We start from the raw sequence: 27,447 nt of genomic DNA, 5'->3' as shown, positions 1-27,447 counted from the left end.
TACAGTTAATTCCTTTAGAGCAATTTTAAATTGAGTGGGGTTGAGAGGGGGGCATAGGGAGAAAGACTGATTATGGCAAGAAGGGCTGTAAATGTATCTCCCCAATAGCTATATGCAAAGTGAAGAGGATTCTCAAAAGGGAGGCAGAAGGTACATAATTTCATTTAGAAATAGTTTGCCAAATAGATCAGGCCGTCTGAAGCATGAGGGCTATTGTAGATGAAACCAAGGGTTCGGTTGAGTCAGCCCAAGGTTCTAATTTAGTGACACTAGGGCTGCTCTGTTAACATGATGGTCAGCCTCAAAAGAATTTTCCAGATACAGACTTACTAGCCATTAACATATCCAAATCCTTGCAGTTGTTAATACATTTAGAGAGGACAGTTTCTGTGGCATTGAATTGTATTGTGGCTATTCAGTCTGTAAGTAGCTAAAGGTTATACCTCCCCCACGTCCCCAGCTTTACGCCCTTGCATAGACCCAAGTTTCAATATCCTGATTTTATGATTAAATCCAGGTTTATTACTATTCAAACCTTTCATGAGTTTGTGTTTTTTGATCTTATCTATCACTTATAGCATGCTAAATTGTAGTTTTTCCTCAAAGGAATACCATTCCCTCATTTCTTATTTGTTCTTCTCTGTTCCTTTTCTACTTAGTATTTCTTGAGGACTACAAACTGAAACTGTATTTAGTATTCTAAGCTTTGCCATAGATGTTATTTCTAAGATCAACTCTATGATGACCAGAATTTTACTGGATTTTCTTATTCGTGGTTACATTAGTTTTAGAGAATAAATGTACAGCTTCTAGGAGTAATTCTACAATTTCTTAGGTTTTTTTATAAATTAGATTTCATTACTCTAAGTTTTAGTTTCCAGGACACTTGCTAGAATTAAATCTCTCTTGCTGTTTTCTACCCACCCAGAACTGATTTGAGTTCCTCCTATAGTTTCTAAAATGGGGAGAAGGATCAGGAGCTGAGGGTGCACACAGGTGGATGGTCAAATCTAGTCTGACCTGAAAGATAGTTAGTGGGATGAAGGGAAGGAGGCGGGTTGTTAGGGAACAATGATTTTCCAGACAGAGGAAGCATGCCTCAGTACCAGAAAGAACATGGTTCCTTTTGAGTTCCTGAAAGTAGTTCACTATCATAGTAGACGAGGAATTTAGGAGTTCTGGGGTCAAGATTAGGAAACTATGAGCTTTGAGACAGCCCATTCTTTAGCACAGTTTGGCATTCTTAAAGCCAAGTAAGTGTTCTGTAGGTTTTGTTGCCTCAATCTCAAATGCATTTTTTTTTTTTGAAATTGTCACTAGGTTAGGTTGGCTCCAAATAATCCAGGTTTCAGCTCAAATGAATTCCAAGGGTTTTTTTCCTAACCATTCTTTCTATGCTAGCTTTCTTACACATTATCACATTAGAATGTTCAGTGTCCTCATACTTACTACTTTCTGAAGTCAGCTTATCAGGCTCTGCATAACAGAATGTAAACTCCATGGGTTCGCCTGTCTTGTTTGCCACTGTATCCCGAGTTCCAAACATGGCCTTGGACTTATTGAAACTGTGTACCAAGCAGTTTTAGATACTTGGATTATCAATGAGCAATATGCAAAAATCCTTATCTTGGTAGCCATATTACATTCTACCCAAAGGTAGGGGTGGGGGGACAGGGAGTTAAGAACCTATAAGGGAGTAAACAACCTGTAAGTAAATTATATAGTATGTTAGAAGTTAGCAAATGCTCCAGAGAACATGTGGTAGGGTAAGTGGGATCTGGAGTCTTGGCAGGACAGAAAAAGGTATCTAGTATTAAATAGGATTCCTTGAGGTGATACTTGAAGACTCAAAAGAGATGGAGTTAGGCAAGCAGATATCAGGATGAGTGACTAGAGGGAACAAATAGTGCAAAGATTCTAAGGCAGGAGTGTCTTTGCCTAGCTTGTGTGAAGCCAACTGACTCAGGCAGTGATGGAGAGGAAGAGTAGCAGCTGAGGTCAAAAATTAAAAGCCACAGCAGTGTTTTTGATCTTTTTTCTGAAATGAGCCATTGAATAGCATCAAGTACAAGAGTGGATGTCTCTTTGCTGCTATTTAGAACAGGCTGTAGAGTCAAATGTAGGGAGATCAGTTAGGAGACTATTGTGAAACTCAAAACAAGAAATAATGGACAGAAATTTGACAGTCCTCAGCATATAGATGGTATTAAAGCCACAGGATATGATCACCAAGGGAACTTAGTTATCTTGTTCTGATTCACTTAAACTTTGGCTTTAGCACACTCCTAACCATCTTTGGTGTTATACTTCAGGAAGACATTTTTATAAGAGCTGGTAGTTAAACCTGCTTTTCTGCCATCTTCCAGCAATTCACCAAAATGACCAACACAAAGGGAGCGGAGAGGCACCTGCTCTATGTTCTCTAGGCCTTTTAGAAAACATGGATTTGTTCCTTTGGTTGTATACATGCGAATCTATAAGAAAGGTGATATTGTAGACATGAAGGGAATGGACACTTCAAAAAGGAATGCCCCACAAATGTTACCATGGCAAGACTGCAAGATGTGGTTGGCATTGTAAACAAGTTAAGGGCAAGATTCTTGCCAAGAGAATTAATGTACGTATTGAGCATACTAAACACTTTAAGAGCCCAGATAACTTCCTGAAACGTGTGAAAGAAAATGATCACAAAAAGGAAGCCAAAGAGAAAGGTACCTGGGTTCAGCTGACGTGCCAACCTTCTCCACCAGAAGCACACTGTGAGAACCAGTGGAGAGGAGCCTGCACTGCAGGAACCCATTCCCTATGAATTCATGGCGTGAGAGGTACAAAAAATTAAAAGACTTCTATACTGTTAAAAAATTCCAGCTTGCTTTGCCAATTGAGATGGAAATTATTTCATAATGATCTGGCAAGTATCTGATGTTTTACTTTGATAAAAGAACCAAATCCTTTTTTCAGAAGAGTATATTAACTTCTAAAAATAAATCCAAAAGGATGAAAATAAAGAACTTGCAAGACTGAACTTGAAGGCAGAGCAGTTGCTTGTCCATCTTTATATTTTCATGGTCTAACACACCACTTGGCACACGAGAAGCAATCAATAAGTGTTTAATGAATATCCAAGAATCTGAAGTTATAATCAACACATCAAGACACAAAACAAAATTACAAAAGGAAATTTATTTCAAAAGCATAAGGGAACGTTTACTTTTGAACAAGGTGATAAACAGGTGTCTTGCAAAAGAAATCATGGCATAAAGTTTTTCATTCAGATTTTTTAAGCAAAAATAACAAGTTGTGCACTATTGCCTTAGGAAAGAGAAGGGGAACAATGAGGTGGGTAAAGGAAGAAACACAGTCAACATCAAACTTGAGAAAGTCACTTCTGCTCAGCTTTGAGTTTACAAGTATTCTTAAAAAAAGAAAGTTACACTTAATGTTTAAATTTATATAACTGTAGTCCCAATATAGTTTCTGAACTTGAAATGGCTTTAGGCCCCTGGCTGATTTGCCTCTGAGGTCCAGACTACCTGGTCACAGTTTTCAAATGTCAAGTCCATGTTCCTATGTCAGTTCAGATTCCAAGGGAGCTTAAGTTCAGCTCATAGTCTTTTGGAATGTTTAGATTATTGCCACCACTCCATAGTCAAGCTGATCAACTTTTTTTGCTCACTTGTATCCTTCTATTTTTTAAAAGTGTGCAGTAATTCTAACAAAGGGGTTTTGCTTTTTCCTCAATATAGAGGTAATAGTAATGAAGACACCTGCATTGGAATCACAAACTATTCCTCAAAAAATAGGTCAAACTACTAGAAAATGTCATTCAGGCATTGGATTTGAATAGCAAACTTGGGGAAGGAAGATTAACTGTGGAACAAAAATATATGTAACATTCAAATGCAGAGCAAAGGGCCTATGCTACTAAAAATGCCCATGACATTAAACACTCCACAAACCCCCCATCTGCTGTTTTAACCTAAAGATCCTATTGGCTAACTTTTACAATAATTTTGATTAATAACCTGAGAAGTTAAAATCTTCAAAGTGGCAAAAGCAAACTGAGAGCATCCCTTATTATTGGTACACCATGTTATCAAGTCACTTTTCCTGGGTTGCCCTGGTTATTAAATGCCAAAATTCTAAATTATTCTATGTCATCCTGTAGAAACCTGTATGTACATCAGATTCAATATTTTGGCTGTATTTTCCAACAGCGATCTCCAAACTTATCTTTGAAAATGCAGCGTTTATTTTTAGTTTTAAATAACAATAATCGTGTAAGTGCAGCTGACACAAAATCTCTCACTACTGAGAAAACCTAGATAACAAGTTAATAATGGATTCAGCCTCAAAAGGATAATCACCATGTCAAAGATTACCTGTTCCTGGAATTTTAAAAAATGATTTATGTTGTGTAGTCAAGTTTCACAGCATGCATATATACATACATACACACATATGTGTATGTAAGTATATCATACATACACATTTCTATTCAAATAGTAAGATCCCATAGTCAAAATTTTATATCACAACATATGGAGAAAAGCAAGCAAAACTTTCTCCTAAAAATGTAATGTCATTTCTACATTTTAAGAAAGCTCATAAGTATATTTTGCTCTTATGACACTAGGTAGGAATGAACCATTGCCTAGCAGCTTTATTAAAAAACAATGAAAATAAAATGTTAAGAATATCCATTACTCTTCTCCATATATTGATTAGGCAAAAAAAGGGGGGAAAGAAAAATCAGTAACCTTTCAAAACTGATGATCTTTACCAGTTGTCAGAAATTGACTGAATTTCATTACATTTTAGACTTGAATAGCTCTCGATGACAAATTATTAAGATGTTTCAAAATAAGATTCACAATATAAAGTCTGAATAATGATAATGTTGCAAAAACAAGTCAAGATTGCGCACAAAGCATCCAAAAATATCGCTGTGGTTTTACCTTGGACACAACCATGGTCTGTTACAAAAGTAGATCATACATACAAAGGTATAAAGAACATTAAGTTTTTAGCTGAAGGCAGCAGTCTTTTTAAAGGGACATCCCCGGCAATCCAATGAGTAGTAGAATTTAAGTATATTAAGCTCATGACAATGCTGACGAATGTGACGTCTTATTCAGTAGAGTCTTCCCCGACTACGATTTCCTCGTGCTCCCCAACCTCGGCCACCTCTACTTCCCCTGAAGGCTCCTCTCTGCTCTACGAAAAAGCGAACAAGGGTTTAGGTCTTGCCCAGGACTTCTTGATACAGCAAACACAGAAGAAATGTAGCAAGTAGTTCTGAATGTAGTAGTAGGCTCTATAAAAGCAGCACTGGTATTCTGTTACACCATCTACAAATTCAATCTGTACATAAAACCAGGGCAACATATATACCAAAGCACATGTGGCAAGGTGCCAAATACAGTCACAAGTAATGTATCCCATTAACAAAGATGTTTCAAGGTGATAATGTTATAACCACATTTCTTAGTTATTTTGGGGCCTATCACTATCAAAGAAAATTAATGAAACCACTGGCCTTCAAATATTGGTGCCATAAATGCAAAATACATTATAAACTGTCAATGATCAATTTTGAAAAATTAGGCTAGACTGAAAGTTTTCCTTTTAAATGCAATGGATAGGCAATTTGTTTTGGTGATAATATTTTAAGTACCATAATATTTTAAGTACAAAAATGGAGATATAAATATGGATAGCTCTTCTCACTGCTTTATCAGCTACGTGAACTGTTCAAAGATGCTGCCAAAAAGGTGATACATATAGTGTTTCAGTTAAATTAAGCATATCTTTTGCTGAAAAATCAAGTCACTTGTGTCATATGGCAGAGTGAGTCGTTGATTCATTGGTTAGTCTCTTTTATAGCTCCAGAGAAATATTCCTCAAAGAGGAAGAAAAGAAGTTATCAGCAAGGCTGGACTTTTCATCATACAAAAATGAATGAAGAGCCTCAAACTTCTAGAGATCAAATTTCTTCATTGAACTTTCAGATTTTCTCACTGCAGCAGTCTTGTTAGGAGCAATAAAAAGAACTTGATATTGCCATTTTTGATCCATAATATCGGATGCTATGAATCAAAATTCCTATTTAGTACTGCAATCTATTTTTTGCCATTGTAGCTAGAAATATAGTTACCTTATCTGGGTGATCTTTTGATGTCTCCCCCTGCCCCTCCCCAAAATCTTCAATTAGAAAACTAATTGGATCTTTTCCCAGCTTAGCCAACATTTATCTGTGCAACAGAATGAGATCTGATTCGAAGCCACCTCTCATGCTGACACATTTTTTTCTAAGTTGAACAGTATGCAAACCAGTTAAATGAAACCGCCACGTTTGTTACCCCAGAGAATACATTCAGAAAATCAGAGGTGGTCTGAGGGCAAGATGCTCCCAGTGATAGATGCTGTGACCATAGGTACATTCAGCTCGTGTCCCAACCTTTATGTAGGCTATAACTTCTGCATTTTTGACTATTTAAGGCTTGGCATCATCTATTACACATCTCTCCCCTACAATACTCATTATAAAACCTTCATTTCTTAGAAAATTTAACATCAACAGACTTAACAAATTAACATCCTTATAGATATCATTATTATTAGCTAAAAGCTAAGAGACTACTAAAATCCACCCTTTCACTTGTTTTTCAATCAATTTTAATATGAAGAACTGGTTACCCTCAATAGTTTAGCTGTATCTAACGACTATATTAAATATGCTGTATGAAGGTATTATTTGATCCTGTTATCTTTTCTATACTGGGTATTTTTTTTTTTTGACCTGCAAATTATACAGCCATTGTTACAGTAGAGGAAGTCACCAAATTTTCTCCTTTTTGAAGAGCTTTCATCATGAGAAACCATTTTGCACTTTCACGATCTTTCCATTGGTTTCAAACTTTCAGTACTAATTTAAGAAACCACTATTCTAAGTAAAATTATACTTTAAAAATTATTTTTATATTCTAAACAAGTAAAAAGTGAAGGCCACAAGTCATAAAATATAGACTGTTTAGTACTTCTAGGTTACTGGGAAACTGTTTATAGAAGAAAAACACAAATATTAACACGAATAAATTTCCCAATCTTTCAGTGTACATGACTTAAAAAAAAAAATCTAGTCTTCTGTGGAAAAAGAAAACATAAGCTTGCCTGACAAAGAAAACTGGAATCATGATGATTTTGCCACATGTGGCTAACAAAACCCATTCTTAAAAAGACAAACATTTCATCCTCCAATTTTGAGGCAATACTGACATACCAGAAAAAAAGTAACATGCTTCTCCCATCTTCCTGACACACTGTCAGTTCTCTAAGGACATAAAAAAAAGTAGAAAAAACATGTGGTAGATAGGTCTACCAATTCTCATCTGTAGCACCGAGAATAACTATAACCTGGTAACATGCAACTCTCAACTTGCAGACATTTTGCTTCCATCTTCTAATAAGAACCAGAGTTGTTTGCTTTATAATTCAATTTATGACAAGCACCTCAGTTATAAGGTTGACCCCTAGAGTACTGTAATACCAAACACCAAAGATAACAGGCATGCGGTTTTGCCCTTGTGTTACTTTGATGGCCAAGTGACTCCTGGATTTTTGTCTTGTGTAAAACTGATTTTTTACACTGATAATTAAAAAAAACCACATACAATCTCAGGTTTTGCATTTTTCACATCTCTTTGACATGCATTATATCATCTGATTCCTGCTATCACGCAGACAATTGAGTTTCATAGGGCAGTCCTTATGGAAACTCAGGATTAACTGACCTGCCCAAGTGGAAAGGAATATAATTCTATGTATTGCCTAGCTCTTGATTACTTTCATTAAGTCAAATGAAGATAGTATCTGAGATAATAGTTGATTTTAAGAATGGTTCTGAATGACAACACATTAAATCATACAAGTAACAGGATAATATTTGTGTAATGAAGTAACATAGAATCCTTTCCATTTAAAACATACTTGCACAAATATTCTTTTTTGAAGTTTTGAAGAACTCTGTTATCCCTATTTTTCGGGTAAGAAAAGAGGCTAAGATGCACATTTACTTGTTTTTATATAAGTAAAAGAGTTCAGTGATCTTTCCTACACTATAGTTGCCTCAAAGAAAAAAAGGCAAAAAGCAAAAATAGTGTTCAGTGTTTGTTTTGCAGCCAGCCACTACTGAGGCAGTGGGTACCCTAGGTAGTGAGAGTGGCTTTGGCAAGCTCCTTCCTTGATCACTACACTCAGCATCACAGCATCCAGCTGCTATAGCTTTAGCTGTGTCTGCAACCACCTGTGCTTTTCTAGCTTTATTTTGTTAATCCTTTAGCAAGATGTGTCCTCAAGTATCAGAAAAGCTGAAGAGAATTCGTAAGAGTGTTATAATTAATGTAAAACTGAATATAATTAAGCATTTCGATTGTGATAAGTGGAAAGACGTGTGTATTGAACTTGTCTCTGTCCACCATTTGTACTATTTACACAGAGAAAGAAATCGAGAAAGAATCTTGAAAGCCGCTGAAGTTACTATAAGTTCTGCTAGTATCAAAGTGATCTCTTTTACTTGGCATCCAGGAATGGATAAAATAGAGTCTGTTGCTAGAGAGGATTGGTGGATGTACAAAGCATGGTGTCTATTTATCGTATTATTCCTGCTTTTACTCTACATTAGTATTTTAGGGGGTTTTATGTGTCATTTGGTAGGTTACTTTTTGGGTCTGGGAACGCTCAATTTTTCTATATAAATTTGGTAACTGCCTCACTTCACTCCATTTTGGCTTACAAAAGGTTTCATAGGAACGCTCTACTTTTTTTGGATTGCAGGGGAAACCTGTACTGCAGAATTAATTGATTGGTAATGAAGACAAATCACAAGCATTTTTAGTTGCTAGTCTTATTAAACTTTGTCTTAAGCAAGATTTGCTGTTAGTGATATTTTTGTCTGTTCTTTGAAAGAATCTATGAGGACATATAAGTCAATGAGAAATAAACTTCACTTCTCATTCAATAGCCCTGGAAGAGAATGGACTATTGGGATGTTCTCCTGGCACTAACAGCTAAAGTTGACAGGAGGACTGCACTCTGGGCAGCTAGGGAAACCAGAGTGGGACCATCTTCCTTGTCAGATAATGCTTTAACATCTGACTTCACTTCTATGACCTCTGCTTTTGAAGTACTACAGAAGATCAGGGGACAAGCAGTAGGCTGACAAGGTCTAGGAAGGATCATTAATACCACACCTCCCAGAAGCTATAGCTCCAGCCCTGAGGGAAAATGCACAGAATGTTTTGCCTTGAAGCTAGAACAGAGAAAACCAGGAATGGATGGTTCATGCCAACTTCTTTTTCTCTTGGCTCCTCTGTATACAAGAGGCATATTTTTATTTTTTTAAGTTTAATGTTACATGCTCAATTCAGTGAGCCCACAAGGGTGGGCCAGAAAGGAATGAGATCAGTTGTTTCCCCAACAGTTCGATTTCCCCAAACCATCTCAAAAAAACCACATGAAAGAGCTATGATACTATATATAATTGATAATGAAAATCAAGCACAACATAATTTCTGCTTAATCTCTTATGCTGCCTGTTCCCAAACGGAAACGCTCACCATAATTAAAGTTGCCCAAATTGCTGCTATATTTCCCACTAGGAGGATTATAAATCTGCCTGGCATCCCTTTTTGGTCCTGCTGGAGATTTCTTGGGTGGTGAACCGGAAGTTGTATCTTCACTGGCCCTCCTTTGCCTATAAACAGTAGGAAGAATGGCAATAAAAAAAAAAATTCTATTATACCACAGACCATCAATAACTTGTAATTTAGCATATCAGTTATGAAAGGTATCCTAAAGATGACAGTCACATCAGAAAACAATATGTAACATTTTGATACCATCAAATTAACTGCCTTAATGCAGACATTGTCAAGAGGGCATTTATAAGACTTCAAAATAACCTAGAATCTAGAGAATGTAGCTTCAAAGACTACACACAAGTGACTCGTTTTGTAACACTAGTCAGAAAGTCTAGTTATGTCAGAGGAGTACAAGCAAGCTTGAAAATTCCAGGGTTGTATTCCACCAGTTTATAAATACTGGAATTAGAGTTTATATTTTAAGACACGCTTCTAATAGTCATACTTTAACATCTTATTAAGAACCATTTAACTAATAATGTACCATTTTGTATAGTAAATGTAACATCTGAATTCAGATTTTTTTTTTCGTATTTGTAAATCATAAATATTAGAAGACTTAAATCTCTTTTATATATATTTCTTACCCGATTTCAACCTTCTGTACAGGTTTCCAGGATAATGTTACTGTGCTCTTATAAGAAGGAGGAATGTGGAAGAGATCCTGAAGAGACAAAATTAGACAAGATTTCTATGTATTTGATGGTGTGGGGAGTAGTGGTGAAGATAAGCAACAGGGAGACATCTTAAAGATTAATTTTAGGAAAGGAAGCTTTAATTTATCTTTGTTTTTATGCTGGTGACTAAGAACCTTAAAGCTGCAAGAGGAAAATAAACAACAACTATTTTGTTAATAACTTGTATCTATTACTTCATTAATGTTATTTTGTGCACAACACTTAAGAAACTGCAGTTATTTTTTCCTAAATGTCATTTCAAGTTCCAAGACAAAATATCAGTCTTCATCAACCTTAATAAACAAAGTCAACAAATAAGTATTTCTTTTGCACAGATGCAGTCACCAAGGTACTTTAAGGAAAATAAATGGTGCAATCTGTATTTACTTTTGCAAATTTTTAAGCAGTTCAAAATTAGGACACAACTAATGGCCTAGCCAATCACATTTTTCTTCCCTTCAAATATCTATAAATTACCAACAAGAGAAAAACACACAAGATTTAAAAACAAAAATGATCAATATGTGCTAATTCAAATGTCTGAATTTAAATGTTAAAGTAATCCAGAACTGAAATAACCTAACCTCATAATATCCTTAAAACTGTGAATGGATTCCTAAACATATTTATTCTCAGTATTTTACCTAATATTTCTTATCAGCTTTACTCTAATTTTATATACCAGTAAAATCTGATTAAACTGAGTTTTTTCCATTTCCAGTTAGAATGAACATACTGTACTAATAAAAATCACCACCTACTATATAAACCTTAAGTCCAATGTACCAGATAAATGCAGAGAATTAGCCCATATAAAGTCCATTGAATCCAAAATGTTTGAGGTTTCTAGCTGCAGTGATTTAGCATATAATGTTATTAAGAAAGGGACAAGAAGAGGAAAGGAAAAGGCTCCAATTTTAAAAATGTTAAATCTCGGGTGACAATGGAATATTGGGTTACAGTTTACAGATTCATTAAAATAGAAATACAGATAAGTTGTGGACTTTTAGATGAGTCTGCTTAGGTAGGATTGCGAAGAAATGCCAAGAATGAACCAAGGCACACCAGGTTTTCTTGTGATTTCCTTAAACAAAAAATTGATGTCACATACTTCTAATTTTAAAAAATATTTTGGGTTATTTCAGGAATGTATCCTATTGCCAGAGCCTAGCATAGTGCCTGACCCCAGGAGGTAGCACACAGATACTTGCTGGTTAATGAATGCTCCTACCAATGACCTTCAGTGCAGCGAAGTTCTTTATAATGAGAGGAATGTGGAGAAATCGTAGTTCCACTCCCCCACAGATCTTGGACTCACTGGATGGTGAGTATCACTTTTGCATACATCTTCCTACTACAGTCATCTTTAAATCACTATGGTTTCTTCAACAGGAAACATTCTCATTTCCATGAATTTGTTAAGTTTAAAATGTTCTTTATAGTACATCTTCAACTTAGACCAATGTTATCAGTTCAAATAAAGTTAAATCTCACATTTTAATATATAAATTCACTGTCTCCAATTATTTATGTTCAAGATTATAAAAATTTTCTTAGGAGATGAGAGTATTCTCACCTCTTTGGTTTCTGAATGCCTTTTCACTTAGCAATATGATATCCGACCCTCAGTGTCTCACTGTTGCTTTCTCTGAAAAGCTTTCCTCTCTTTTGATAAAAAGTAAGTATTCCATGGGATTTTTACCAGATTAGTTTTAAGGCATATCACTAGTCCCAATTTTGTTACTGTCAGGTTTTGTGCTTAGGTGTTACAAATATCATTTCTTTCTCCCATCTGGCTACAATACTGTGAACTTGGATAACAAATGATGGTTACTTTGTTGTGACTCTTTTTGAGTCCTCTAAGATTATTAGTTTTATTTTTGTCAGGCTAATAGATCCTTGGCAGGGGCGGGGGGGACGGGGACCAGAATTTAAGGGTATGTATAGCTTAATGTAAAGTATACCTTAGCCTACATTACAGAAAGCTCTCAATGTATCACAGAGGACTGCCCATTTGTAAGCAAAGCAAGGCTTCACTGGCCAATTTGAAAGGACTCAATAGCACTAAGACCACCAGAACTTAAGTCAGTGAAATTGTGAATCTAAATGTATCTGCTCTAATGCTTTGGGCCTGAAGAAATCTGCATTCCTTCCTTTGCTTGCAGTATCTTATATAATAGCTTTTAAATAAAACAACGTATGATTTTGTAATAGCTATGGAACTGTCACTTGGTATTATAAAAAGCGTTAAGCTTTAAAAGGCCAAACAACTGGAATGCAATGGCATCTCCCCTTAAAATAACATTTTGGACCTAAAAATACATAACCTCTTAAAATAACTTTCTAGCTGGCTGGGAGTACTAGGCAAGAAAGGAAGACTTACCTTGATTAAAACATTGATATTATTTGTTATTTTCAATGCAACAACTTTAATCTTGTTCTGCAAAAGGAAAACAAAATTAAATTAAAATGCCAACAACTTTTATGCTGCATATTCCATGACCACATAGAACTAGAGTAATTAACTTCTCTTTCAGAATTATTTCTGCTTATGCCTATTTTTTGACGCTAAATAAGTGTAGAGATGGCAAAGAAAGCAAACAATCTTGATATTCCTTTGACAGGTTAGAACATTAAAATGGTATCTATAATTTATCTGAAAAATGAGTAGGGGACAAGTCATATGCACATAGGAGTTGTTTTAAAAATAATGAGATTAAGTTATAGAAAGACATGAAAACTTAAAATATTTCATTAGAACTGAGATGAGATAGAGCTAAACAGGTGAGATCAGGGAATCAAAAATCCCAAAACAAATATTTTGGTATATAATAGGCAATTTAATCTTATTCTAATGTAAATTAATATTTAGGTTTTAAAAAGGATAAATTAAAAATGACAGCCATCAATCAAATAATTAAATAACATGTGACACTTATGAGACTCTAGTGAGGGACTCGCATGTATCTAAGTTTGGTAACAAAACTTTTCACAAACATTGGATAGTTCAACAATGATAAAAGTATAACTTAGCAAATAACCTAATATGTAGACAATCTTCTAATATCATATCTTCAACAGACTTGTATCACCAGTTCAAATAAAGTTGAATGTTACATTTCAATGTATGAATTCAGTCTGAATTTGTAATAAATAGTGGTTATTATAAAAATTTCCTTATGAGATGCGACCCAGTATTCTTACCTCTTCTGTTTTTAAGGCTTCGCCTGTTTTACCTTGGAGAGCCAAGCGAAGTTGTCTGATATAAACCTGCAGGCCTCGTGCAAAGTACTGCAGCCTGAATGAAAGAGTATGTTAATTAGCAAATCATTAATTACTTCAATTTTTTCTACTTCAATTTTGATTTAGACAAGAAAACCTCTGTGTATTTATCTGCAAACAAGGGAGTGTTTGATCTGTTTGCACCTCAAGGTCCAGTTAAAAATTAATAAAATTGCAGATTTGAGAATTTACTATAAACTCATATAAATCTCAAAGGTTCCTAAGTAATCTCTTTTTTAAGTTTGTTCCCAGGCAATATGTGAACAAAGAGGTGGTGCCATTACTCCATCCTGCTGACAACTAGATACAATGTCTAACAACTTGGCATCATTTATTTATTTTCATTTTTAGAGTGATTTCTTACGTTGCCTGCTTCTGATCAAATGTTTCACAAATTATTAAACCTTTTTCACCAAAGAGTAGAGGTCACTAACAGATGATATGATGGCCAAACATTTCAAAATTTAAGATGTGAATTTAATGAAATGATTCAATACAAAATGTCTTCATGATTTAAAATGACTTATGATTTCTCCAGTGCTACTCCTCAGTTACACTATAAGAAATTAACAACAATAGCAGCTCAAGTTTACTGAGTACCCACTATGTGCCAGGCATTGTGCTCAGTGCTTCCCATTCATTGTCTCATTTAAGTCTTACAACTCGGAGACCGGTGCCATTGTCATTTAACTGCTGAGGAAAATTTGGGGTGTTAGGTTAGTGAACCTGGCCAAATGATAAAGCAAGCAGGGAGAGCCAGAGTACATATCTGAAAAAGGTAATTCTCCCCCATGGATCTGTTATGTCAAAGGTGTTGTATGTTTTACATACATTCCTGTCTTGTGGCTCTTTTATTTTGTTCCACTGGGGTAAGTTAGGGTGGGAAGAAAGCTTTATAAAAATGAAAACAAAACTCAGGGAGCACCAGATAGCCATCACCTTTGCCAAGGACTGCATTACATCAACCATATATACATCACCTAATTTTAAAATCTTTGAGCTTTTCTGCATTCAGTTTGGCTGTTAAGAAATCTGGAAGTTTTCGGCCCAACTGGTGGAAGCTGTACAACAAACATTCCACATAACTGAACTGTAGCTTGGGTTCTTCATTACCAGCATTCTCCCCATTTTCTGCTTCTTCCGGAGGGAGAGGCATGTACTCCTAAAAGATGAAAATATAGAGATGTTTGCAATCTGCTCTATATAATTATAAACATATGCTCAACTAATTGTAGGGCATGCTTTTGACACATGAAGCATTAAAAACTACCAAGATCAGAAATTTAGGTAAGATACCTTTTTTAGACTTATTGGATCAACGATCTAGGCTGTGAATTCTCTATATTAATCTATGCTATAGCTGCTACTACTACTACTAATAATGACAATGAAAGCAATTACTTTTATTAGGCACTTAATGTAGATGGAATTTTGAGAACTCAGGTGTCTTTCCTATAGTGAAAAATTAGTAAGCTGAAGAGCCAGGATTCGATCTAGGTTTGACATCAAAAGTTGACACTCTTAACTACTACATTATGCTAACTCCACAAATCTCTGAACGTTAGTCCATATTGTTTAAGTACTCTCTTTTCATTCAGAGTACTATCAGAGGCATTCAATATCAGTGTTATAATCCCTTAGTAGGTAATTCCAGGTCTGGAAGAGCACCAGATACTGGATGACTCAATTCATGCTAATGCGTTATCACTGTGTGAGTTACATAACTGCTCAATCTAACAAGAAAATCATTTGGTGACACTTATAATGATTTTATCAGATGGCCTATTTTCTCCACAATTATGACTTAAATGACCTTATTTCCTGGTTGCTAATGCTACTTGCCCTTAGGCTGCAACCTGGATGGTGAGCTGCAGCAAATGTAAAATATGTTTTGATAGAGAAATAGCAGAAAGACCTACTATATAAACCTTTATGCAAAGCCTCAACAACAGAAGGAATGCCAAAGATTAAAACATTAAAAAAAAATACACATGGCCTGAGCACCTAACAACACTTGCTAGAATTGTCTAATATAATTTCAAAATCTGGTTCTCCAGAATCTAGAAATTAATACTACACTATTAGACTCTGGGGCTATATACTGACTATGTCATAAGGAAAGAAAAAAATTCTTACCAATAACTTATCAAACAGTTTCCTTAAATTTGTTTCTAGCTTTTCCATGTCACCACAAAATGAACTCATCTCTGCCAACAGTTTCAATACCTAAAACACATAATATACTGTTATTTTTTTGAATGAGCAAGGGCTATAAAATAAGAATGATGCTAGATAACTATTTAAGATTGCTTATTTTTCAATTACACTTTCATGGACTCAGAATGTTTGAACTAGAAAAAAAATTTAGAGATGCAGCCCTTATATTATACTGTTGAGGAAACTCAAAGTCAGAGAGACTATGTGATTTGGGAAAGTCACAATGTATGTCAGTGGCAGGGCAGAACTTAAAACCCAGATTTTGTGACTCTCAACTATTCTGTAAGAAGAAAAGAATATACATGATACTTTCAGTAACAGGTTAACGATGATAGTGCTAAATACAATGTAAAAATGATAAATTCACTAACTTGACAATTTGTACTATGGAGAGATACTGAAGAACTCGTAACAGCAAAGAATTATTTATTAACGTTCAGAGTGGGCCTCATTTACTATTAAATTTAGTCTCTGGATACTAACTCAAAGTATTGGTAATTGCCACTATTCTTGAGGTTCATCTCTGCTTTATTCAATCCCAGTCTGATAAGCCAAACCCAGAACATCTGAAGCAAACTACAGTGTCCGAGCACAATGAGACTCTTCTTTATCCCAAAGACCTATGAGGGAAATGGCACATACATTTCCATATTTCAGTTCAATTTAACAATCATCATTAAGTGCCTTTCACAATCAGGCTCTGCACTGGATTCTGCGGCTACAGAGATGGATCTGGTTAAATGTGGGGAGATAAATAACTGTAAAGTATTATACATGCAGTGAAAAAAATGTATATGTACATTACAGTTAAGATACAAAGGACAGAGTGGTCAATTCCATTGGAGAAGGGATAAAGGATGTTTTATGTTAATCCAGCTAAAATCTAGCTTTATCAGTTGTGGATGGAGATGGAAACTGTCATGAATTAAAATACCTTATTTAAAAGTATTCAGGCTACAAAGGTAAAGACTGACTATAATGAAAACTATGGACAGTGCTTTCCCACTGCGGCAATCTTTAACTGAACCCATAAAGTTTCCTATGTAATTAATCCTGGGAGATTACTAGCTAGCCATTGCTGGATCTTTTTACTCTCTCAGAAATCAGATCTAAGTTACTAGTTTACATTTTTATTTAAATAAAATGTAATGAATGCCTTATTTTATTAAAATAAAATAAAATGAATGCCTTTTCAGTACTAAAAGCAGAAATTTTCTCTTACCTCCAACTGTATATCAAGACCCTCTACCGGGGTAGTCAAGGAGCTGAGGTTAGGGAGAACCTGCTCACAGAAATAAGTCACAAACCTGGTGGAATGCACATTTTTCTGTAAAAATTCAGAGAATATTGAGTTGTCAAAAAAAGGAGAAATATTCTCTCAAAAAGAACAGAATGTCATTCAACAAATGCTAACAGAGCACCACAGCAAGTACTTTGACTACAAATACAGTATAATGCATACTCAAAAGCAACCCAGAAATAACCTCAATCTGGAACATTAGGACATCTATACATCTTTGAACTGTTCCATTCTAGGGTCAAATTTCTGGGGAAATTTTAGTGTTGAATTTCAGAATGTACATGTCTTAAAAAGGACAGATCCTTTAAACTGTTTTTCAAACTATAGTATGCACATCTCAGAACACTCACGGCCAGAGATACCGCAAAGCCAGAGATAAAGAGCATATTTACCTAGATTAACAAACTGTTAGAAAATTTAAGAAAAAAAAGTTAAATTACTAAACCAAGTGTTTTTAGAAATCCAGCCACACTATAAAGTATGATGCAAAATTCTCAAGACTTTAAAAAAGTCTCTAAGCAAGGCTTTAAAGAAATTTCTTGTTGCTTTAGCCTCTCACCAACCCCACTCAGGCCTTCATAAAGTAAATATTGACTCCATTGTATTACTACTTTTATGCAAAGGTTTGAGGAGAATTTCTCAAGTGACTATAGAAATATAAGCTGACAGAGTAATCAAAATACCAGGTATGTAAAACAAAGAGCTCACAGAGAAGAGGGGTACTGCCTGCCGAGTGCACTGCAGTAGCCTGTCCACACAGTCAGGATCTGATGGGTTGAAGGTTTGTTCTAGGTCAGCCTGTTCAGCCACCAACTCTACAAGCTGCTGTCTTCCACTCACTGTCTGTAGGCTTTTTAACCCAGATAGTATCTTCATAAACAGGACAAATTCTTCACCAGTCACATCTTCTAGGACCTGGAAAGAGACAATTCAGAATAACTATCTTCATCATTTGAATGGGAATGAAAGATCTATATTCAAATTGAACAGCAAATTTATTTCAGTTACTAAAGTCAGTTTGCTCTTAATGTTTCTGTAATACTGATAAAAGTATAACTTCCAGCTTAGGTCAATTTAGCTTCAGAGTAAACCATCATTCTCAACATGGGGCACTATATATTGTCTCCAAGGGGGCAAAATTTGGTTCTTGGAAAATTTTGCTTTTTTATGGATAAAGCACAGGTATACATACATACAGTACATAAACAGATACATGGTATTTCACCTGTGGGAGAGCTGCTAAGGAAAAAAATGTCTAAAAAGGCAATTGGGGGGTGATAGCAAAAAAGATTGAGAAATTCTACAGTAAACTGTTAAATCAGACTGAGTTTCCTATATTTAAAAGCAGCCTCATTCACATTAATATGGCAATTATATACAAAATAGGAGACCATGCAAGTCTTAATGTAAGTGCTCTGTATCAGCAGCCAATATAAGAACTCTGTGAACAGTGGTCTTTCTGTTCACTAGCCAAAGGAGCAAGCAATCATGACACACTTCATCAGTTACTAGCTGGGGCATAGGTAAAATATGCTGACATACCCAGCTGGATTGCTGCTCCTCTCTCTCATTGAAGAAATCTTATCAGTAAGCGAGTGAGTTGCACTAATAAAGAATTTTTAAAATTTTCCTAAACATATTAAAAACGTAAATTATTTCCAAACTTTGGCACTTTATAAGTGAAAGTTAACTGATATACCTTGAGAATCTCAGCATCTGTATCTGGGAGCACAGACAAATAAGCATGGTCTCACACTCTTGAAAAGCTTATAGTGTAATAGGGTAGGATGAAAAAAATAGGTCATTTCAATGTGATTTCATTTTCATTTTGAAATGATCCAGAATACTATGAGAATATCCTAAGATGGGAGAGAAGGGTGGGAATTAGGTAAAATTTCTTGAAGGTGATTTGTACAGAGTCCTGAAAAAAAAGTATCATAAATTTTGAAGGTAACAACCACAAAGGATTTAAATATGATCACATCCCTTTAAATTAATACACTGATTCATCACTACAAGTAATCAAAGTGCAAAATACAATGTAAGAAAAGCTTAAAGTTCTACGGTGGTTCTAATGAAATATATCATTATATACACAAGCTACATATAGCATAAATAAATATTGTCAATTTGAAATAATGTTCTTTTGCTTTAGAGACGTTCTACTAAACGATGACCAAAGCTTACCTTTTTGGATTCAGTTAGTATAAGTTCCTCTACCTCCTTTGTTAAGACTTCATCTGGTAAAGTCTTAAGTTTTGTAGAAAGGAATTTGATTGCTCGTTCCCTAACAATGTCCTCTCCTTGAAGGATTTGGCTAAATAAGCCACCTAAAGTTCCTGCAAAATAAAATAGCTGTGTGTAGCAAGTCAATTCTCTATTGTAATGAAGTTTTTCAGTTTAACTCAATTTATAATATTTCTTCTCGAGTTTAATAAACACCCTGAATATCACTGACACTAGTTAAATTAGTTTGAAATTTCTACAGCCCCAACCATTACGAATGATCACAAATTCTTTGTTGACGGATTCAGAGTCACCCTGAACATGACTTTACTTTTTTATCATTAATAATAATAAATAAAACTCAGTATTTTGGAAGAATTTCTTTAATGTGGGAAAGGAAGTATTCCCAACAGATTTCAAAGGGAAAGATTTGATGTGTTTTTGCAATTATTTCTGCTGGGTTTTGAGTCTCAAATCCATTGAGCTAAGCAGCTTTTTTTAAAAAAAAAAGAACACTTAGAATTTTTATAAAAACAGATTTCTGGGTGAATCCTAGACTTGATTTTTAATGAGTAATGCTAAGCTCCCCAATTTTTTAAGACACCAAACACAATTCAGAACAAGAAGTGGTCTTACCTTTTGCATCCATCTTAAATATACTTAACAGGGCATTGTTCACTAAGTTAAATTCTGCAGAGTCATCTGGATAGAGAAAAAGTGGTGCAATGTATAAAATAAATGAAAAAAGCATGTGCTTCATTTTTGAACTTAAGATTTAACATAGTTTCTCAAAGATTACATTGAGAGGAGACATATAACCATTTCTCTCAAGTACCAAAAAATACATCTTCCTTAAATAGGTAGAGAACCTGACCTAACATATCTTAAAAGCTTTTATGTTGATAGTACAATCATGAAACTGCAGGATATCAGGGAGAAAATCATGATGGAGCAAAATTCCCAAAGCATTACGATCATTTTACCTTTATAAATAGAATTAAAAACAAAAGAAAACAACACTAGGAATCACAAGTCATAGAGCTTCAAACTACTGAATAAAAAAATAATTTTATTAAAAAAAAAGCTAAAAACAGAGCCACTATTGCAGAGAGAAGTTACATTTAGATAAAAGGGTGATGATAAATTCCTTACCTGTTTGCAAAAGCTGGGTCAGAATATCAGCCACTCGTGGAAGATTTTCTCCAGTGGCAAACTGAGGAAGCTCTTTAATTGCTTGCCGTCGAATCTGGGTATGATTTCAAACAAAAAATTAAACAAATACTATCTTCAATAAAAGACAACAAACCCAACCTTAAAAAAAAAGAAAAATAACTAAAACCACAAACTATAATTAGGAATATGAATAACAAAAATATAAAACATGAGATTTCTAGCAGTTTTAGAAATAATTTGCTCTAATTTAACACTCAAGCTTCAGAGACTAAAATAAAATGTGGTGGAAAAGGACATTAATTATATATGATGAAGCAGATTTGAGATTATAAACAATGGTTTATATGGTGATTATATACAACTGTTGCATTTTTACTACCTTTGGGTACATAATGCAGTATCCCTTAAAGGCTACAGTGGCAATGTCATATCAGCGGTCTCCAACCTTTTTGGAACCAGGGACCAGTGCTCCTTTGAGAATCTAATGCCTGATGATCTGAGGTGGAGCTGAGGAGCACTGCAAATACAGATGAAGCTTCAGTTGCTTGCCTGCCACTGAATTCCTGGTGTGCGGCCCGGTTCCTAACAGGCCACAGATTGGTGCCAGTCCGTGGCCTGGGAGTTGGGGAGTTGGGGAGTTGGGGATCCCTATCATATTTAACTATTTACTTTAGAATTTTTGGTATTGACTACCAAATATATTGTGAATATATTGTGTACTTAACTCCAAATACGTGGCCTTGGCTTATTTAAACATGAAAATGTGTAGGAGTAATAGCTAGCAAATTCTGCATGAAATGATGGTAACAATTTGCTAATTTCATTTGAAAAGCCAAGAAATAATAATTGAAAATTCTAAGGAACCTGTATCAGCAGCCAGAAATGTTAATAGCTAATTCTGTTAAAAACAAACAAAAGCTACTTCTTGTTCTAGTAACCACATACAATTATTATATAAGACAATGATTTTTCTATGTAAAATACTTAGGGTTGTTGAAACTATGTTTTATGATATAAACTACTATTTTAAAAATTCAAGGAGAGCACAAATTGATTGAAAATCTAATTTCATACGCAAATGTATAATAATCTATGAAAAAGATGTGAGCCACAACTCGTTTTTAACAGTAGATAACAGATAAGCAAAACAGTATTTTGTGATTCTTGCATTTTTCACAATTGAAAGGTTGTGAAAGAGCTAATATATTTTCTCAAATGTAGGTTTGAGCCTTGGTATAGCATCGTGCCAGACCATACTGCAGTATTTTACTGGGCACTGATATGACTGGTACTTAAGTTACATTAGCCACACACAGAAAATGTCTGGAAAAAGGAAGAGAAACATCTGAAAGTTTGTTGAAAAGCGTCAACCATAAACTTACTGATACATCTTCATCCTCACAGAGGTCTAACTGTGCATTGATAGCAGAATCAGCCAATTCTGGAAAATGCTTAAAGAATTTTGGAATAAACTGAGCTGCTAATCTTTTTTCCTTTGTACCACCTTTCACACCATCCAATATCACTTGATAGGCATCTTTATGCTGGAAGAATAAAGCAGAAAAGGGACACAGTTTTGAAGGATGAGAAGGTAAACTTGTTTGAGTCTAAATTAGTAAAATTTTACACAGGCTAAGAAATAAGGATTACTTTTGGAATCTCACTGCTTAAACTGGACACTTACATTCCTACCATTTGCTCCTCTGCTCCCAACAAATTATCTGTGACTTGGGGAAGAGAGAAGGATGACTCTAACTTTAAGTGGAAAAGCAAATAAGTTAGTTGATGTACCAACACTTCTTCATTCTAGTGATTAGACCCGAATCTTGTGACTGTACCATGCTTTAAAAAATTGTAATGAGTGTTGTAGGATTCCCAAATAATTGTTATAGACTTAAATATATTTATCTGTTTCCAATTAGCACCTTGAAGCAGGTGAAGAGAATACATTCCTTAAATTAAGCAATGCCAGGAAGGTTAGGAAGCTTTATTTTGCATCACATTTTAGAATATGAACATGATAATTCATTCTATATAGCCAGCCAATTTTGGATTAAGACAGATTCTAATGTCACATATTTAACTTTTCATTAGAAAAATACATTCAAAACTCATGTTTCCTTTAAAAAAGATCAGAAGTGCTCTCCCTCAGATACAATGTGAAGAGTCAACAAGTTACAATCTCCCTTATACACCTGCCTTCAAACCAGTCCTTTCATTAAATGACAGTGATCCATCTGACAAACAGCAGTAATAAATATCAAGACTAGAGACATCTTCTGTTTGGACATATGGATATAACTTTTAATTACTGGAAAACTTTAACTTTATAATAAAGATACCCAATGTGTACACAGCACATTGGGTATCTCAGTATAAGGCAATGCTCTAAGTGCTTTAGATATGTGAGCTTACTTCAGGCCATTGAGGGGAATAACTCATAAACATCCAATGGATTATAGAATTACCAAAAATTTAACAGTAATTCTTTTTATGGACAATACTATGTTAAAGGGGAAAAAAGCAGGATGTGAAGTTATTTAGGTATAGTCGCATCTCAATTAAGGACTTTTTTTAAAAAAAATAATCAGAAATAAAGTATTCTATGTATCAAAAGGCTATGGTCACAATTAGATCTTTTAAAGGTACAGAGTTTAATATAAACTGAATAATTACTAGATTACTTTAGAAGTTCTTATACTCCCAACCTATCTAAAAAACATAAATTCTAAAAATTAGTTCTAAAAACATAAATTCCATAAACTGATCAATAGAAACTCCTTTAACTATTTTAAATATAACACTACGTCCTGAATAACAAAAATTTCTGTAAGGTTAGCTTCCTTATGAAATGTAGACACAAAATGAGTTATCAGAAGTTACTACTTCTAAAGTATATTACACACTTTTTAGTGCAAAGTTTCGAAAAATCATGGCTGACTTCTCTACAACTTTACATTCCTGTGGTTTGCCTCAGAGCTCTTAGACAGATTTCATAATATCAAAGTCTTAAACCGTTCTGACATCCTTACATTTTGCGGGGTATCACAATCCAATTTCCTTAAACTCAAAGCTTTATTTGTAGTGCCTTTTGAAAAAGGTCCTTATTGTTTAAAATTAAATGTAGAATCCCTCCTCAAACAACTCATCCCCTTGGCAAGAAAAAAAAGTCTGGAAGAGACTGCAAAAGAATCATTAGCAACATTTCTTGAAAGCCTACCTGAGACTGAGTAATGCCTTGTGTACATACCTCACAGTAATCCTGTGAGTTAGGTGTTACTACTATCCCTATTTTTCAGATGGGAAAACCAAGCCTCAGAGAAGTGAAATAATTTGTTCAGAGCTATGTTAAGTAGCAGATCCAGGACCTGAACATAGTTCTGATGGGCTCTAAAGTCAAGATCTTTGCCTAATACCAAGCTTCTTTAAGTTCTGAGATCTTAGCAAAGGAGAGGAGAAAGAGAAGACCGGCAGATCTAGCCCAAAGGTAAAATTTGAGTCCTAAATAGAGGCTCCACACAGGCAAATAAACTGGGGATGTGGCATCCCAAACACAGCAAACCTTTGGAGAGTTAAGACATTTCACCATATTCAAACTAGAAATTGAAGTTCCTATTATTGGCAGGCATCAGTTTTATCACATAATTCCATAGACAGTACTAGACTTCAACTAATTACTCTTTATACAATGCAAAAAATGATATTCCTTGCTAGCTCTTTTAATGATCTGTCTTCTAACTGTAGCACAAGGAAAAGACTTTTTCCAGAATCTCCCTAGTTATTACTGTGCTTTTCAAAGAAAAAAGGTATGTGATATTTTCAGTGATCAGTGATTTATTGACAGGATTGTAACCACAGTAAAATATTCCAAATACTACACAGCCTATTTTTCTCTTCCAACATAGCTGTAGATTTCAGCTAGATAAACTTGTGATCTTAACAAGCTTTAATCGCAAATACTTTAATGCATTCTAAAACTGTATATTTGTGTGCTTTTAATATCTAATTTAAAAAGTAAGCTCTAAAGAAATCCCTTAGGTATTTCAAGTGAAAAGTCAGCTACAATTTGATCCGCATTCAGCAGATATATTCTAAAAGAAAAAATTTGTGATAGTAATTGTCAAAACATAACCAATATGCATAAGTGGTCAGTGACGAACCATGTTTGGGACCAGGATGCAGTCTCTAAGAAATAAAGCATTATTTTAGAGAATAAAGGGTGTCATTTCAACAAACATTTCTTAAGTATGACATAAAAAGGAAATGGATAAGCTAAGCTGTATTACTACTTTCTTCTTCAGACTGAATCTAGTTTGTATTTGATACTTAATTGTTAACATGTCTACATATTTGAGGGATTATAAATTTGGATGATCTGTGACTTTAGCTTAATTATACAAAAAATAAGTACCAAAAGAATGCTATTTATGACATAAAGCCAGTGGACTCCTGTGTAAGAGAACACAGGAGCAATGAGAGTTTAGGCATTATATTAATTTGATCTTAGATCAGCCTAACTGCCACAGTCAAATACTTAATAAGTATTTGGTTTTTTAAACTTAAACAATTTTTTGACTATGTCAAATTAAGTATCTACATTTTAATATTAAGCAAATTCATAAAAATATGCAACACAATTTAAAATATTGGTGGGCCACAGCTTGCTCTATTATATGGCTAGTCAGAAGTCCTGGCCAGAGCACAATGGAAACTGGGGTTAGGGAGGTAGAGGAACACAGTAGAGGAAGGAGATCTGAAGGAGCAGCAGCAGCAGAGTGGGGGAAAAGGATGTTGAATAACTGTAACACAGGAGCCACAAGAGGAAAGGTGACAGAAGGACTGGAAGGTTTTGAGGTTATTAAATAATGCTTCATTTAGAATTTAATCAACTGCATTTTGCTTATTAGAAAATACATGCTCGTGGTCTAAATACATGTGTGTATGTGTGTGTATAAAGTTCCTTTCTTCATTCCTAAGAGATAATCTCTGTAAGCAGGTTTTTGCTTCATATGTATGTAGAAAAAAATCACCCAATTCTTGAAACTATGTCTTCATAATTCTAGATTGAGCTAAAATAAGGTCCCAACATCAACATTTTTTTCATGCGTTTCAGAAAGGCTCCATCAGCACTACACAAGTCCTGAAAAGGGGCAGGTACCACAGCTTTGCTATGGTTATTAGACTCTAGGATCTTCCGCTTCCTACCCCATGGGATGAAGAAGCAAAAGAATCACATGAAGCATTTAAAATATATGCCATGGGAGTTCTAACAATGATCAAGATTACCCTCCAGGAGAGCCTTGTGTCCCCGCCCTCCGCCACCATATATTTATCAACTCAAGTTCAACGTATTCCAACACTTGAAAACTCACAAAGCAGAAAAGGCTCGTACACACAACACTGCTCCAACTGTGTGTCTGGGCAAACACTGCAGAGAGCTTTTGCCAGACAACTTTATTTAAAGCTGCAACCAACTCCCCTCCCCCGCCACTGCATGGCCCTGTTATATTTTTCACACCTTTCATTAAAAAGTAAATAAATAAAAGAACCTTTCTTACTTATCACTAGTCTCCTTCACTAAAAATACATTCCAGGAAAGCACCGGTCTTTCTATCCTGTACCTCCAGCGCTCGGCACAACGCCTGGTACGTGGTAGGCGCTCAAAAAATGTCCAGAATAAATGAAATCGTGAGCCCTCATTAACGTCTGGAAGAAAGGCTCCTCTTCTGGTTTTCAGAAACTTGTGTCTCCTAAACACTCTTCCTAAATTAATAGCAGATATTTCTCTCAAAGAGACATTTCTGATCTCGAGAACTCTCAATCTAATCTAAGCTCCACTGAAAAGGAGAAAGACATAGAAATCAGGAAGGCAAAGCTTGGGAAGAGAAATAACGGGAAACTGATTAGGCTGTTAGAAAACGCCAGTGAGGAAAGGCTGATCAAGGGAGGCAGAAGAGCCTGGGAACCGGGGACGTCGCTCTCCTCGGTGAAGACGGAGTCTACACTCCCAGAGTGCAGCCCATCCAGACGAAAGAGCCCGGCGGCTGGCAGCCCGCGGGAGGGCGAAGAGCAGTCCCCGGCCGGCTCGGAGCGCTTGCGAGAGGCCGCGGAGCGCCGGGCCCTGCAGGCCGCTCGGACTTACCTGGCCCACTTGCTCTGTGGCATCGGCTAGGATGCCATAGTTGCGGTAAAGCTCCTCCACGGTCGGCATGGTGAGCGACAAGCCCAGGGGTCGCTCCTGCTGTCGTCGTCTTCCTCGCCGGCGCCACCGCCGCCTCCGAAGTCCCCGGAAACCGCGACCCGCACTATTACGCCTCCAGCTGCCGCCAGTGCCTCCGCCAGTCACCGCGCACAGGACGGCTCCGCCCCCAACGTCTACGTAAAGACGCGCGCGTCGGGAGCGGCCTTTATTGACAACCAATGCGCCATTTGTCGTTTTATCGCCCCCTAACTCTTGGAGGTGCAAAAAGGCGGGAAGAACGATTAAATTAGCTCATTCATTTTTTGAAGGCTTTCTGGCTAGGTGCTCTTGGTTGAGGGGGTAGGGGGACATGAAGGAACATGCAAAGATGACTGCGTTTCTGCCCTTTAAAGATCTCATGTTGTCTAGAAAAGTGATCTTAAAGGGAATAAAATAAAATAAGCTTAGGAATTCAAGCTGTATGAGAAGTCATAAACTCTTATTTCCTCCAGACTCAAGGAAGATTACCATAAATCTCCGGCAACAGGGGGCAGTGGGTCCAGTGGTTGGTTGATTCTTAAACAAAAAAAAAAATTTAAATCTTACTTTTTAAAAAAGCTATGTCCACACAACTAAAAAAGTCTCGGGGTGGAATTCAGCCCTCTGGAAAAGTTCTTTGCTAGCTATCCA

The 27,447-nt window shown here is 35.6% G+C and overlaps 1 protein-coding gene across 3 annotated transcripts; it reads right to left on the bottom strand.

Moving 5' to 3' along the window:
* Positions 1-3,163: 3,163 nt before the first annotated feature.
* On the bottom strand, positions 3,164-26,958 carry API5 (apoptosis inhibitor 5). 3 transcript variants are annotated; one of them, XM_006908045.2, is made up of 14 exons: positions 26,719-26,958; positions 21,959-22,120; positions 20,556-20,649; positions 20,040-20,105; positions 19,365-19,516; positions 17,886-18,092; positions 17,100-17,204; positions 15,797-15,886; positions 14,641-14,822; positions 13,583-13,676; positions 12,762-12,818; positions 10,289-10,365; positions 9,618-9,754; positions 3,164-5,217 (listed from the first exon to the last, which is right to left on the bottom strand). In XM_006908045.2, the coding sequence occupies exons 1-14, from the start codon at positions 26,785-26,787 to the stop codon at positions 5,135-5,137; spliced, it is 1,575 nt and encodes a 524-aa protein (XP_006908107.1). In that variant the 5' UTR covers positions 26,788-26,958; the 3' UTR covers positions 3,164-5,134. The 3 variants fall into 3 exon arrangements, with proteins under 3 accessions (XP_006908107.1, XP_006908108.1, XP_024899872.1); XM_006908046.2 differs by having other exon boundaries at positions 3,164-5,212; XM_025044104.1 differs by lacking the exon at positions 3,164-5,217 and adding an exon at positions 6,782-7,333 and having other exon boundaries at positions 26,719-26,945.
* Positions 26,959-27,447: the final 489 nt, after the last annotated feature.

This window comes from Pteropus alecto, unplaced genomic scaffold (assembly GCF_000325575.1).
Source record: "Pteropus alecto unplaced genomic scaffold, ASM32557v1 scaffold71, whole genome shotgun sequence".
In the NCBI taxonomy this organism is placed as follows: domain Eukaryota; kingdom Metazoa; phylum Chordata; class Mammalia; order Chiroptera; family Pteropodidae; genus Pteropus; species Pteropus alecto.
Note: the sequence above shows the minus strand (reverse complement) of the source record. Positions and strands in the feature narration are given on the sequence as shown.

What these genes read in the sequence shown, in the direction of transcription:
- API5 (XM_006908045.2), bottom strand. Translation starts at nt 26,787, where the DNA reads ATGCCGACCGTGGAGGAGCTTTACCGCAACTATGGCATCCTAGCCGAT. An exon ending in TACTAACTGAATCCAAAAAG is followed by an intron (nt 18,093 to 19,364) that starts GTAAGCTTTGGT and finishes GTCTCTTTCCAG; the next exon opens with GTCCTAGAAGATGTGACTGG. An exon ending in AACTGTTTGATAAGTTATTG is followed by an intron (nt 14,823 to 15,796) that starts GTAAGAATTTTT and finishes TTCATCTTTTAG; the next exon opens with GAGTACATGCCTCTCCCTCC.